Here is a 14329-nt window from a genome sequence, read left to right on the forward strand (position 1 = left end):
GATTCCCTGCCCTGTGGGAAGTCCAAGGTCATCCCTGCTCCATCCAGGTCCAGGAAGACATGGATGGAAATAGAATATACTTTAATTCAAAATAGCTAGTCAATAATGTGCATCTATGTATATATACATATAAATGTACATATACAAAAAAGTAATATTCTCAATGACTATTTGCCCGTTTAAACCAGATTATGTGAGTGTATGCTATTTAACTATATAGTTTATCTGTGTAGTTTTATATATTCAGTACTTTCTGAAAGCATACCATTAAAAACAGATAACAGATATCAATATATGTGAGTGTATGCTATTTAACTATATAGTATATCTGTGTAGTTTTATATACTCAGTACTTTCTGAAAGCATACCATTAAAACAGTAAAGCATGGACTGAAGAGAATGCTCAGTAGTTACGGGTATTTGCTCTTCTTACAGAGGACCCATGTTCAGTTCTTATCACCCACATGGAGGTTCACACAACAGCCTGTAACTCTGAAGGATCCAAAGCCCTTTTGATCACCACAGGAACCGGAATGGAAGGATCTGATACACTTGCATACATTCAGATAAAACATTCATATGCATAAGATAAAAAGAAATCTTTTAAAAATAGTGAAAGACAAAAATCAAATAAACTGACTAGTATAATCATTTGCATCTTTCTCAGTTTCTTGTCTAAGATACAGCTGAGAAAAAGGGTATAAAATTAAAATAAGTCAGTCTTGTAAAGTGTGTTTTATCCATTGCTATGGAAAGAATATTTTATTAAATTTTTATTTTTCACTGAACAAACACTGATTCCTAGTACAAAGAGGAACTGGGAGCTCAGAAAAGCTTTAGTGGTATTTCAATCTGTTCAATTCCTATAGACTCCTATCTTACCATGCAAAAATGTGCACATGTCAAAAGAATGTATACCAAAGAAAATGAGGTTACCTAAAAGTAATCATAAGCTACTGTTTTCTGCTTCAGTACAAGCTTAAATTCTCAAGAGGAATAGACATGTTTCTTCCAAGTCAGTAAACAGGGAATGTGAAAAAAACCCACAAGGGGTCAAAATAAAATATCATATTCTTTAACCTCCTTTGCTTTGAGAAGAGAAACAGAAAAATACTTTCCAAGAATTAACACCCAGGATACCTCATTATCAGAAATAAAAAGGCAAATAAGACAAAAAGTAAGGAAAAACAACCCCACTGCCTGCAAATAGACAAAAAAGGACAAGAGAAAGATCTTGGACACAAAGTACACAGAAGTATGTCATATGAGGAAAAGAAATGAAACAAACTATTAGAAAATAGCAATGATAGCTTTGGGGGAAAAAAGCTGATCTTGTGAAAAAAAGTTGTCACTGATGTCTGATTAACACTTGGGCTCCATGTGTCCATCTGTATCACTGTGTCTTGCATGTGCCGGCAGTTGTCTTATAATGTGCTTCTCAGGCATGTGTTTGAAAGTGAGGTTCCAAATTAAGATACTGGCGCTCCTAGTTTGCCAACAACCACAGGGAGCAATGCTGGTACCAACTGTCCCTCAGACTCTGGACAATCTTCCCAGCTTCTGTAACAAACAAGATCTAGTGTCTGAAAATTCCTACACTGCCTTGACAACTGATTTCCATGTAGGTCTCTCTTTGGATCCTCATTGTTATCTACGTTGGGATTGTGAATTGTAAGCTGATTTTCTTTGCTTTATGTCTAAAAGCTACTTAGGAGTGAGTACACATGATATTTGTCTGTCTGGGTTACCACACTCAAGATGATGTTTTCTAGACCTATTAATTTGCCTGCAAATTTCAAGATGTCATTATTCTGCTGTGTAGTGCTCATTGTGTAAATGTATCACATGAATGTGGGAAGAACTTTGAGGAAGAGAGATCAACAGAGATGAGATTAGAGAAGGGAGCTTATAATAACCACAATGCATGTTACACATACATGAAATTGTCAAAGAACCTAATTTTTCATTAAAAAATTTCCCCTCTGCAGTCCTTCCAAATCATTCTCACCCACTCACCCCTTTCTTCCTCTCACTTCAAAAATCAAACAATAACCAAGCCCAATAAGCAGAAACACATACACACAGTCCTACAGAAACACAGAGTCAGAAACCATAATACAAACCAAAGACCAGTAAGACAAAATGTCCAGAGTGATATGAGACAAAGTGTACAAAAGCACCATTGAGTTCATTTTTGGCCATTTGCTACTGGGCATGAGTCCTATCCTTATGAGTGGCTAATATGAGACTCCGGTGAGGAATGTTAATTTTTCCTCTGCAAGCAGGTGTCTTAGGTTTACTACTGTTATGATTGAAACACAATGACCAAAAAGCAAGTTGGGGAGGAAAGGCTTTATTGGCTCACACTTCGACATGGCTGTTCATCATGGAAAGAAGTCTGGACAGGAACTAAAACAAGGCAGGAACCTGGAGGCAGAAGCTGATTAGATACCATGCAGGGGAGGGAGTGGTCATGCTAACTGGTCTGCTTTCTTATAGAACCCAGGATCACAAGCTCAGAGATGGCGCCACCCACAATAGGTGAGTCTTCACTCAACAGTCACTAAGAAAGTGCCTTACAAACTTTCATACAACACTCCATCTTATGGGGGCCATTTTCTTAATTAAGGCTCCTTCCTCCTAAATGACTCCAGCATATGTAAGTTGACATATCTAGGAGGGTGGGTGTCAATTGCAGACAGCTTCTTGGTCAAGAATACAATCTGTCTACTCCCCTCTCTATTGCTGGCACCATCTGGTTTGTACCTGTGCAGGCACTGTGTATGCTGCCTGTGATGGTTTAAAAGGAAATAGACCCCAAAGGGAGTGGCACTATTAGGAGTTGTGGCTTCGTTGGAGCAGGTTCAGCCTCACTGGAGGAAGTGTGCCACTGTGGAGACTGGCTTTGAGGTCTCATATTTGTCCAGCATCTTGTCTCCCAAAGAGAGCAAAGTTTGAGATTAGCCTGGGATACCATGTGACCATGCCTCCATCCTACCCAAACTGCTAAGAATCATGATTTTCAGAGCTCTGAATAAAAGATATATTACATTAACTCAATAATGTACATTTTAGGCATTCAGTGAATCAGTAACCTAAAATGTAATACTCTGCAATGAGTTATTTAAACCACAGTCATACTAAATTATACCCAAGTTTTCCTATTTCTAGTTAAATAAAAACTTTGCCATCAGGTAGATATAAAAAGTATAAATTTAAAAAAGTATAAATTATATAGTCCAATATAAAAATTTCTAGTTTTGCCACCAATCACAGAGCCTGTGCACTGGTCTGCAGGAGGCCCTCTGTATACATGCCATTGTTGTTTAGTTTGGAGTTTTTGTGGGACTCCTGAAAGTGGGAATGGGGGTGTCTCCAACTCTTTTTGCCTGTTCTCAGGACCCTTTTCCTGCTGGATTACCTCATTCAGCCTATATGAGGGTATGCGCCTAGTCTTATTGTCATGTTGTGGTCAGCTATCACTGGAAGTCCTCTTTTCTAAAGGGAAATGGAGGAGCAGTGAATCTGGGGAAGAAGGGAGGCGGAAGGAAAGGGAGGAGAGGAAGGGGAAACTGCAATCGGATATACTGTATGAGAGTAGAGTGAAAAAATAAAAGAAAAAATTCAGGTTTCCTTAAAATACACAACTATATGTAATTAAAAAAAGACTAAAAAAGAAAAAAAAATCATTCTTCTGAAGAAATACTTTTGGGTAAAGAAGAAACTGATAACATAATCTAAATATCAACAGGTGGCTGTATATTTGTGTGAATGTGTACATGTGTGAGTGTTTACTTGTAAGTAGATACAAACTTTAATAATTTCACCAAGCACCATTTTTATAAGAAATTTTACTGTTTATAAAAACTAAACACACACACACATAAATCAAGATTTACATCCTTAAAGATGTATTTTTAATCCCCAGACTGTCACAAGTATACTGACTACCATCAAGCTTTTTATGCCTGTGAGATGTATCCCTACAATGACACACAAAATAATATGTAATATTTGTAATAACATTAACTATGAAAGAAACATGCTGAACGTGAGAAAAGAAAGCCAAGTCAGACCAGTGAGGAAAGGGGTCTACATCACCATCAGGTTACAAGGGGGACTTGTGAAAACATTTTTATGAGTCTATGGATCACCACTGTAAGCATTTTATACACAATTTCACTTTCAGACTCCATAGCAGTCACTCGTAGTCATGAGTGCAGTATTTCTGTACTCATCATTCAACACAGGAAGACCTTTTTGGCCACCAAATGGAAGAGAAAATTCAGCAGTAGAGAAGCAGAAACTAAGGACAAATGGTAATTAAGGGTTGTGCATGTATGGGAAGAGGCACTGGGGCTAATAACACACTTGAATCATGGCTGACCTTAACTTCAAGTGAGAACAGAGGGTAGACAGCGAAAGAAGAAACGTGGCTGCTTCTTCACTAACAGTTTCACAAGTCTCAACTGTGTATGCATGGTGGATAAATATATTATTTATATAAATATAACTGTTACAAGATATAGGATAATTTTAAAAACATTAACAACTGTTTTTATTAAGACTATTTTATTTTTAAAATTTTCAAAATATAAAAATAATAAACATGGATATTTAATAAACAAAACATAATTCAACTATAAATAATAGAAGTGTTGACAACCCACAGAAACACAGTCACTATAAACATTCTGTGCATACAAGAGTAATTTTCAAGTTCAAGTTTTACCTTTTCAGTTCAAGTTTTATCATCACTTTTAAAAATAGACAAGGAAGCTGCTACAGCTTAACCAATTACTTTCGCTCCACTCAAAGAGCAGGGAATTTCCCCCATGCCAACACGCATTCATGAAATGGGATAATTATGGGCACAGGTACTAACCACTGGAACAACCCAGTCTTCAGACAAGAAAAAGACTCAGATTCAACAACAGTCCATAGGAACTGAGTTAAAACAAACCACTTATTAAAGGCAGTCTTGTGCCAGACAGCATGTTCAGAAGAAGTATGGTCAGAGTTGGGATTCTGAGAATCAGAAGTAAACATGTCGGAGTGTTCTGCTGATACTTCACTGTGTCTCAGGAACACTCAACTAAGGTGCTAGAATAAAGTCTTGGGGGCAAAACGGAAAATGCACATCAAGGGAAAACTTTTACAATGTAGTAACTCATCACATACTCTGTAAGTGTCTGTAGGAAACACGCTGCCTTCTGCTGAGCAAAGGACAGACAAGAGTTTAAAGCAGAGTATAATGACATAATTATTTTATGACTAGAAAAGTTTTCCATTTCAAATGAGGGGAAAGCCATGCTTGAATATATCACCTTAAAATTCTAATCAAATTAATAGCCTTCGTCTTATCAAAATAAACTATTTTCTTTTGGGAGAAGCTGGGCAAAAATAAGGGTACAGTCATTCTGCATCATTTTCTTAAACTATTAGGTGTTCTCTAATGGGGCTAGACTCTTACCCGACTTAACACATACCATTTTATAGTTCTGCAGCTAGCGGGATTATTGTAAGCGATAATAGAGTAAAGCCTAGCAAAGACTAGACAACAGATTCAATGACACGGAAAGGTTTTATAGCACCAATGACTGTTTCCTAAGACACTTGAGGGGACTTTAAAGTATTATCTTGTAAACAAGACCAAAAATATTGAATTGATCTGTATTTTGAGCATATTTATAAATTCTATTAAAAAAACAAATATAGCATGACTAGAGCGACAATAGTGTAAAATCTAAGTATATTGAAAAATATAAAGATATATAAAAGGCTTCCATAATGCAGTCATGCAGAGGTAAACTGCTTCATTCAACTACACAAAAAAACGATTCTATACAGTTATGTACATATCACTCCATGACGAGTTTATTAAAAAAAAAATGTTAAAAGCGAATCTCTAGTAACCAATATTTAAGGATTTAAGTATAACTGACCAACTGACTCTCACAAGAATTTTCAAAAAAAAAAAAAGAAAAAAAAATCACTGATCTTAAGGAGATGTCAACTTGACTTTTCATTCCCAAGGGCACATTCCACTTTGTTTTGCTTTTTGATTCAATAGCAAAAAGAAAAAGTAATAGCAAAATAAATTTAAGGTGACAGTATGTAGCACTCACCAATGAAACCATCAAGAGTTACTGGCAGGTATAGTCTGTTCGGACCATGTTCTTTGGCTCTAACTTAAGCAGCCACAATACTACCACTATAAAGACTTCTTTGAAAATAAAAAATGTCAATTATTCTGGTATGAATTCCTCATGGCTATCTAATAATTTGTGAAAAAGAGTAACAAAAAAAAGTGTGTGGGGGGAGGGGTAACAAAACAAAATGCCTTGTAGGCTATTATGTACTAATTACCTAAAATACATGCTTTACCTTTAACCATGCATGTATAATCAATGTGGATCAAGACAGACAATTTATAACATGACTAATGAGTTTGTTACATTTTATTATTCATGAAGACAATCACAATACATACTCAAGAGGGAAAAAGTGTTTGTAGGATATCAGCTTTGTATAATAAAGTATGACTGAATAGAACTTAAAAAAAATCAGAATCAATATAATTTGGTTTTTCTGAAGAGTAGCTATGATACTAGATTTCTCAAATACCTCTAAGGATCTTATAATGAATACTCAAATCAATTAGTAAAAAAAAAAAACTGGTGTGCTATAAAAAGGGTTTTGTTAATATTTAGGATGAGAACTTTCTAAGTTTAAGCTATAGTGCTTACTATTAGTACATACACTTTTAAAGCAGCTGAAAACTAGCCATTAAAAATAAACAACACTATTTCCCCTTGCTTGTAAGATTGTCTTTGATGTCTTGATTATAAGTGATGAAAATTGTATAAATTAGACAAATTTAGTAGATATATAATTTTAAAACACATAGGTCATTATTTATTACTTGAAAAGAAATAAAATTATTTTCCTTGTTTTTGAAGAGTAGAACAACAACAAAAGTTCACTGAAGTAAGTGGTCCTAGCAATCACATCAATTTATACACTCACAATAACAGACAAATTAATTACAATGTGTAAAAAGTACTTTATAGTTGTCTCGAAATTATTTTAGTGGCAATCCTAATTCAATAAATACATCTCAAAAATAAGAAAAATTAAAGACAAGCTTATGTTTAACTTTTTAATTCATTTTCTTCATTCTAAACTGTTCAGTTAATGCTTTCATGGCTTTATATTTACCAGACACAATTCTCAGTTTGGCTGAGATGTACTATATTTCGTAAGGAAACTAAAAGGCCTCGTTCCTTCCTAAGGTCTTTTACAAATTAAACTGCTATAAAATAAGGAAAGAAAACATTTATGAATAAGGTCAGAAATATCACATATTTGATACACCTCTGGACCGAGATGTGCTCGTACAGAACTGTAAAGGTAAAATGGTCATCACAGTACATGTAAACATAAACATCTATTCAGATTGGAAAGGGCAAACCCAAATGACATGATGATGATATTAACAGTCATCTCCAACAGGACGGGACAGGACAGGGCTTGCTCATGTCGTCACAAAGCTAAATTCAGGCAGTGATGTTCTCTCTCTGCTGGAAAAAGAGAACACTTATTAAAAAATAAAGAAATAAATAACAGAAAAACTCCAAAATTGAATTGCAGTATGAACTAATTCTAACTTACTGAGGCATTTTTAAAAGTCTACTTGAGAAGGATCAAAAGTTACAAATTGTATCCAAGATTATCTTTGACTTAAGTGATTTTTTAACAAAATCTCTCGATATCATGCTTTCTAAAAATATTAGGTGTCAATATCACAGCACTACAAAACAGCTGTCATTGAAACTGGGGGAGGGGCTAGAACATCTACTGAGGTCAGGTGGTATTTTTACACAGAGCTGTGAGCAGGCAAAGAGATTTTTAAAAATCACGTACAAGCCTCAAGTCACTGTAAATAAACCAAAAACAAATTTCTTACAGTTTCCCAAAGATTTTCAAAATAATCATAAGGATACCTTATTTCCTTAAACGCCATACAATTATCATTTCTTTCTTTAATTATCCTATATGACACAAAATTCTAAACCAAGCACCAAGTGCAATGACAAAAATTTAAAAAGAAACACATAATAAGACAGTGCCTGGGATGAGTGGATGAAATAAAGAAATAGAGGGGAGGTTTAGATCAAATATAAAAAGATATATAATACATGAGATCAAATATAAAAAGTTGATACAAAAAAGCTTTAAAATGTTCTCACTTAAGTAATGAACATAGAGTACTAATAAACTATATCAAATTAGATGCTTTTTACCAAGCATATCTGCTTTCATTAGAAATTACTGATAATGGCAATCATGGCCAGTAATTTTTTTTCCTTTCATAGAACTGGGTAGCTATTTACAAGATTACAATTCTGTGTGATAAGAGACAAAAAATAATAATACCACTCTTTTTTAAAGCAACACATGCACACCATGGAGCAGCCTTTTTTAGTTCAGAGAACTGACAAAAGTGAGCTCCTTATATCTAATGTAAAAGAAGGGTGTATTCTTTTTGGTTTATAAGTATTTTATACTTGTGACTTAAAATCTATTATTAAGTGTCCAATTTTAGTTCATTGAATTTTAGAAGAAAAAAAAGTACTAAGAAAAAACCCAGAGTGAGTAATACAAAACTTCTTTTAGGACAACCTTGTTTTGAAGGCTTATTGAGATTTTAAGGGGGATAGGGCTACAGATATTTATACAAATGCTAGAACTAAAACTAGTTTTCTGTAATTAGCCTACATTCATTGTAGGAGGGGAGAAAACATATTTTGATAAGACCTGCACAGTACTCTGAGACAGTCACTGATATTTCAACAAATCCAATAAGCAAACGTTTGATTTCTTTTTGAGCCATTACACCCAATGGTCAGTGTTGCAAGTAGAATTTGAATACAGCGCCTCTTCCCTCTCCCCAGAAAACAGTCCTGGTTACAAGATACCTTCTTCAATGAGACTTAGCCATACTTGCTATACGTAATCAGCTAAAACAGTAGTGTCTTTTCTTCATAGTAAACTACTGGTTTGTTACATTTGATCATATAACAATAGAACAGAACCTATGGAATAGTCTTCTATTTCTTGCAACATGTTTTCATTAAGTGTCGGGGCATCCGTTACTTGTTAAAAAATAAAATTACAATTTTCCAATAACATATAAAACATTGTTTAGAGATTAAAAATATTCAAAGTGACAACCATCCCTTGAAGTAATCCTAATCAATCTTTTAACCAGAAATACATAATTTTCCCTATAGTTGCCTACCTTGTCTCTAATCTTTTCCCCACTCCCAATTCTACCTGCACAGACAGATAACCAGATGCGTACAACAAAGCAGCGAACTTATCAGGAGAGCTGTAGAATTAAAAAGGTTTCTCCTTTTAGGTGACATATTGTAGAAGGAAAAATGGAGATGGAAAAGAAGATATAAATCTGCATTTGTTGAAAACTGGTATAATAGGCAAATAGTTTTATTTTTAAACCAAGTTTAGAAGCAAAGAGTAAAGTTTTAAGTGGGAATGAGTAGAACTTGTAAAGACAGAAGTTTACTTGTACTTTATAGGCTAAATGGAAAACTTGTGTTGGCAAATGCAAGCATTTGGAAACATACATACAAAACTTTAGCATGAGGTATATGTAAATTATTAGAATCAAAGCTAAGTGGTTTCCACTGATGAGAAAAAGAATGTCAGGTAGGAATAACTGGCTTACAGATAGACGTATTTTGAACACTAATGTATCATCACGGACAGTGGAGAGATAAAAGAGACATTAGCGATAATTTAATACAACCCTTTTCGTTTTATATATAAGGAACAAACTCTGGGAAAGGCAAGAGACCTGGCCACAGAGTTACCTACAACAGTTGAGAACAAAAGATGAATCTCTTGATCCTTGTTCAGTTCTCTAAACTGGGTCATCTATGGACCAAGAGAAATTTAGTGAGATGGTCTAGATTGGTGGCTTTCAGCATTTCTAACCATGCATTTTAATAAAAAACCCAAAGATAAATTAACCCCTAGAAATGACTACAGTCTTTAATATTACACCATCTAGATGCCTTAACTGGGGACATGTCAGAATTGGTTCTAAGTGTCTACCTCAATCACTACTTTTAACCCCTGTGATGAGACACATAGCTCTATCACTTTATAAAATGGCCTCCATGACTGAGGAGGCTATCCAGAGAGTTTAGAAAATTGATAAGAATTAACAAGGGAGGTAATTGTCAACCTCATTACTATAAATTTAAATATGCATCCATTCATTATTTCATCCAACAAACATCTAAGTGCTCACATGAGCCAGGCTTTACTATAAGCACTAGAGATAAAAAGATGAATAAGACATGGTCCCCTTCCTAGAGGAGCTTGCAATCAATCTAGTGGGGGAAGACAAACATATAAACCAGATAAATTATGTTACAACATTAAATATTATAACAGAGATATGAACAAAGCGCTTTTTAAAAGGGTAAACATATGAACTGTCTAATGACCAAAGAGTCTACTAATTCTGTGCAGTATTCTGAGGTAAAGACTATCATGGTTACTATAAACACAATCTCATGGTCGATTAGTAAAAGAAGGGAAAAGACAGCAGCAGAGTTCTATAATTTTTTCTTGTTTTGTAAAGTTGGTAATGAAATCACAAAGCTTATATCTAGTTCTCCCACTGGCTCACTAGGACTTTAGGTAAGCCACTCCATTTCTAGCAGCTTGTTTTCTTATTAGTAAAATTAGAACTACCATCTACTTAAAAGAGGTATCTTAGGTTTTAAATAAAAAATATAAATGTGGACAGAGAGTACTAGTATTTATAAACATATTCATGAATTAAAAACCTAGTAGCAATGCATCAGTAAATATTTATAATAAAAGCCAGACTAATTCTTATAAAAGTACAACTGTAAATCTAATGAATACTGGAAATATGTAACCCTCATGCTAGAGAATGATAACGAGCCACAGTTGGTCTTCTGATTCATCCAAAGCACCATGCCTTAAAATTAAATTATTAGGCAATTTCAGGCTAGGGAAGTTGACGAGCTATTTCTGAGCTTAAAAGAAAACTGGAATTTCAGTGACATTTCTAGGGAAATTTACAATAAAATTTGAAACTATAATCAAATCATAAAGCCAAAAATAGAATGGAGATTTAACTGGCCTTGGAAAGATTTACTTTCTTTATAATACCTGTTTGGTGTAAAGAGAAGAAACGTGAGCCTCTGCCAATTTGGCATCTTTCACGACTACTAAAAAGAAAAGAAAACAAACTTACCTAATGAATGAGAATAGCACAAAGTAAACACACAAGAGACTACATAAAAATATACCACAGTCTAAGCAAATGTTAGAGTCATTATTGTAGCAAATGGAATCTGAGTTTGAAATTTTATATATAAATGTGTACTAACTGCAAGTCAAACATTCCTATAAAATAGTACTGTCATAAAAACATACAACTATAAGCCCAGTGGGGAAAAAGACAAAACACCATCTGAGTTGTACTACTGCAAAAGACTGGTACTGGTGGGATTAGGTTTTGATTGTGTTGGCCCCAAAGTGGAAGAAAGTAGTTTAGATTTGTTAAAGAAGTGTTTTAAAAAAAAAAATCATAACCTTGAGAAGCAAAAATACTTGAAATAAATATAAAGACTTTAAAAAGTAAATACAGTAATCTCCTACCCTCATTCTACAAAGAATATATTTCCTGAAAATGGTTTAACTAACTTTCAATAATTATATTTACGTGCCAGAGAATTCCACTTAAAAAAAATCACAATATTGTTGTAAATGTGAAAGATTTTTATATAAGTATAGTAAATGCACACTTAAAATATCAGACGGGAACACTTACCAAACAGTGTTTTCCTAAAGTGGTATCTATAGTACATTCTTTATTCATACATCTTCAAATGGGCAAGTTCTCTTTCATACATCCAAAATGTAATATGAAGTTGTCTTAGTCACCAAATGTTAGCGCTACTTGAAGTCTGGTTCCAAACTAATCAGCCTGCTTTTAAATTTTAAGACATCTGTTGAAAATGTATATGATCAAACCAAACTGAAGTGGTATCAATTTTAGACATTGGATTGTACATCATTATAAAGGTACCAGTACCCATTATTATTGAATGATTATAGATCCTTTTGATAGTCAGGGGAAGGCAGATCATCATCTGGAATGGTCTGTTTCATTTTCTCTTTTTTTTCTTTTTTCTTTTTTTTTTACTTTTTCTTTTTTTTTTTTTTAAATCAAGGAACATTGTCATGGATTTTTTTTTCATTGCTTTTTTTTCTTTTCTTTTTTCTTTTAAAAGACCATTCCACTTTATTTTTAGCATCCAGATGCATAAGGACTCATATGTAAAGCAGTCATACACCATTATCATTAACACCCATGTGATAAAATACATACACAAATCCAACAAACGGCTAATACATAGTAAAGCCTAAGCATACTACTATGTAATATTATGAATACATAACTTGGAGACTTTAGTTAGAGTACTATGTCATCTATCCATTTTTGAAAACATTCATTAAGGTTTTAAATGCAAACTCATTCCTTATTTGGAGTAAAACAAAATCCTCTATGTTATGACAAGAACTGGGTCATAAGTATTCAAATCTATTCATTAATTTACAAATAACCCAAAGAATTCTGTAATGTTCAATAGAATTATGTAATAAAAACATTGCATATGTTCTATTGTGATGTCTTTAGCAATTGTTTACTGAAATAAAATGCAAACATCAATCTTTTAAAATACAAGATCAGAAGGTAGTTTTCTTCTCTTTCATCTATTTGTGAAATCCATCTTCATCATATTTTACCAAAAATTGTTTTTACAAACATGTAAAAGTACATTAGATAATACTAATGAAACACAGGTAGAGTCCTAGCATATGCAGATCAGTGATCAGTCAAATCATCTTCTCCAAGAACGAGATTCATTGTCCTCTTCTTCTTCATCATCATCTTGAAGTAATGAGTCATCCACCAAAGACTCTTCCTGAAACTTTAGGTTAAGATGTATTTAGGAATTTACCCAAAATAAAAAAAGAAAAAAAAAAGAAAAAAAAGAAAAGAAAAAAAGGAAAAAAAAAAGAAAGAAAAAAAAGTAACACTTTTAAATACTTTCTCGCTCAAGAGTTGAATACAAACGGTTATTTCTATAGCTAAAACATGTCCTTATCCACTCAGTCTCTCCACAGTATGTTTTACTGCTTACATGAAGCAAGCAATAAAGATCAAGTTAAAATTTTGTACATGCCACTTCTACTCTGACAAATCATGCCATCTGCTGTACTTTAAAATACTGCTCAATCCTTCTTTAAAAAGGGAATACATCAATTTTCACTGACTTACCCTAACTCTCAACATTCAAACAACCAATGACTTATAAAAATTCTACCACAACTTTAATTTGTTTTTTTGCTATCTGTAAAATATTTTTAAGGAAAACCAAACACCTCTTTCTTTTCCCCATTCCCTCCATAAAAACTTCTCACACTGCTTTCCCAAACTTCAAAATACCTAATACCAGGAGCTCTCCTGCTTTTCTCCCCATTCAATTCAAACTCAGGGAAGGACAAAGGTATAATCTAAAATATAAAATGACAAATCATGTACATGAGTTTCAAATACACATTTATTCTTGCATTTGACTATGGATATGCATAACAGACTTGAAATGCTCTTCAAACAAAGTGAAGCACCATTATGGAACTCTAACAAATATAAAACAGAATCTTTTACTTTCTTACCTTTATTTTTTAACTTCTTCAAAATTTTCCTATAGCTTTTTTCATGATTAAGCAAAACACAATTGCTTATTTTAAATTCTTTTGTCTTAAAGGCTTTTATCATTCACTGTCTTACCTGCCAAACCTTTATTCCACTGAATAGCTGGTGTTACCTGAGAAAAATGCAATCTCCCATTCTTATCCTGAAGCTCAAATTCTGCTGAAAATGCCTTTCTCAACTACATTCCCAGTGCCAGCACATAGTTACGGAATACTACTATATTCAGGACTCAGCCCCATTAGCAATAAGCCTTTAAGAGTGTTCTGGACAGATACAATTAGTCTTTCCTGAGAGCTCCCCCAGCATGTTGTCCAAGTCTGCATTTGGCACATCAATATGCCTGCTATTGCAATTAGTTCCTTCTGTCTCTGTCACCACCCTCTTTTCCAGATTATAAGCTCCTTGATGATAGGGACCGTGTCTTATTCATTTTTGAGCCTATCACAAAATCTACCACATAGCAGGCAGTCATTCTAA

At 33.8% G+C, this 14329-nt stretch overlaps 1 protein-coding gene across 14 annotated transcripts in view; it reads right to left on the reverse strand.

Moving 5' to 3' along the window:
- Nucleotides 1-4921: 4921 nt before the first annotated feature.
- Nucleotides 4922-14329, reverse strand: part of Rbm26 (RNA binding motif protein 26) — a 70425-nt gene continuing 61017 nt past the window's right edge. For 11 of the 14 annotated variants that reach the window (XM_075949936.1, XM_075949945.1, XM_075949935.1 and 8 more), the window contains one exon: nt 12240-13064. In XM_075949936.1, coding sequence (XP_075806051.1) covers nt 12975-13064 — 90 coding nt within the window. In that variant the 3' untranslated portion in view covers nt 12240-12974. Of the gene's footprint in view, nt 7584-12239; nt 13065-14329 lie in introns of those variants that run through there. The other 3 variants (XM_075949944.1, XM_075949946.1, XM_075949943.1) reach the window with 2 other exon arrangements.

Source organism: Microtus pennsylvanicus, chromosome 15 (assembly GCF_037038515.1).
Source record: "Microtus pennsylvanicus isolate mMicPen1 chromosome 15, mMicPen1.hap1, whole genome shotgun sequence".
Taxonomy (NCBI): domain Eukaryota; kingdom Metazoa; phylum Chordata; class Mammalia; order Rodentia; family Cricetidae; genus Microtus; species Microtus pennsylvanicus.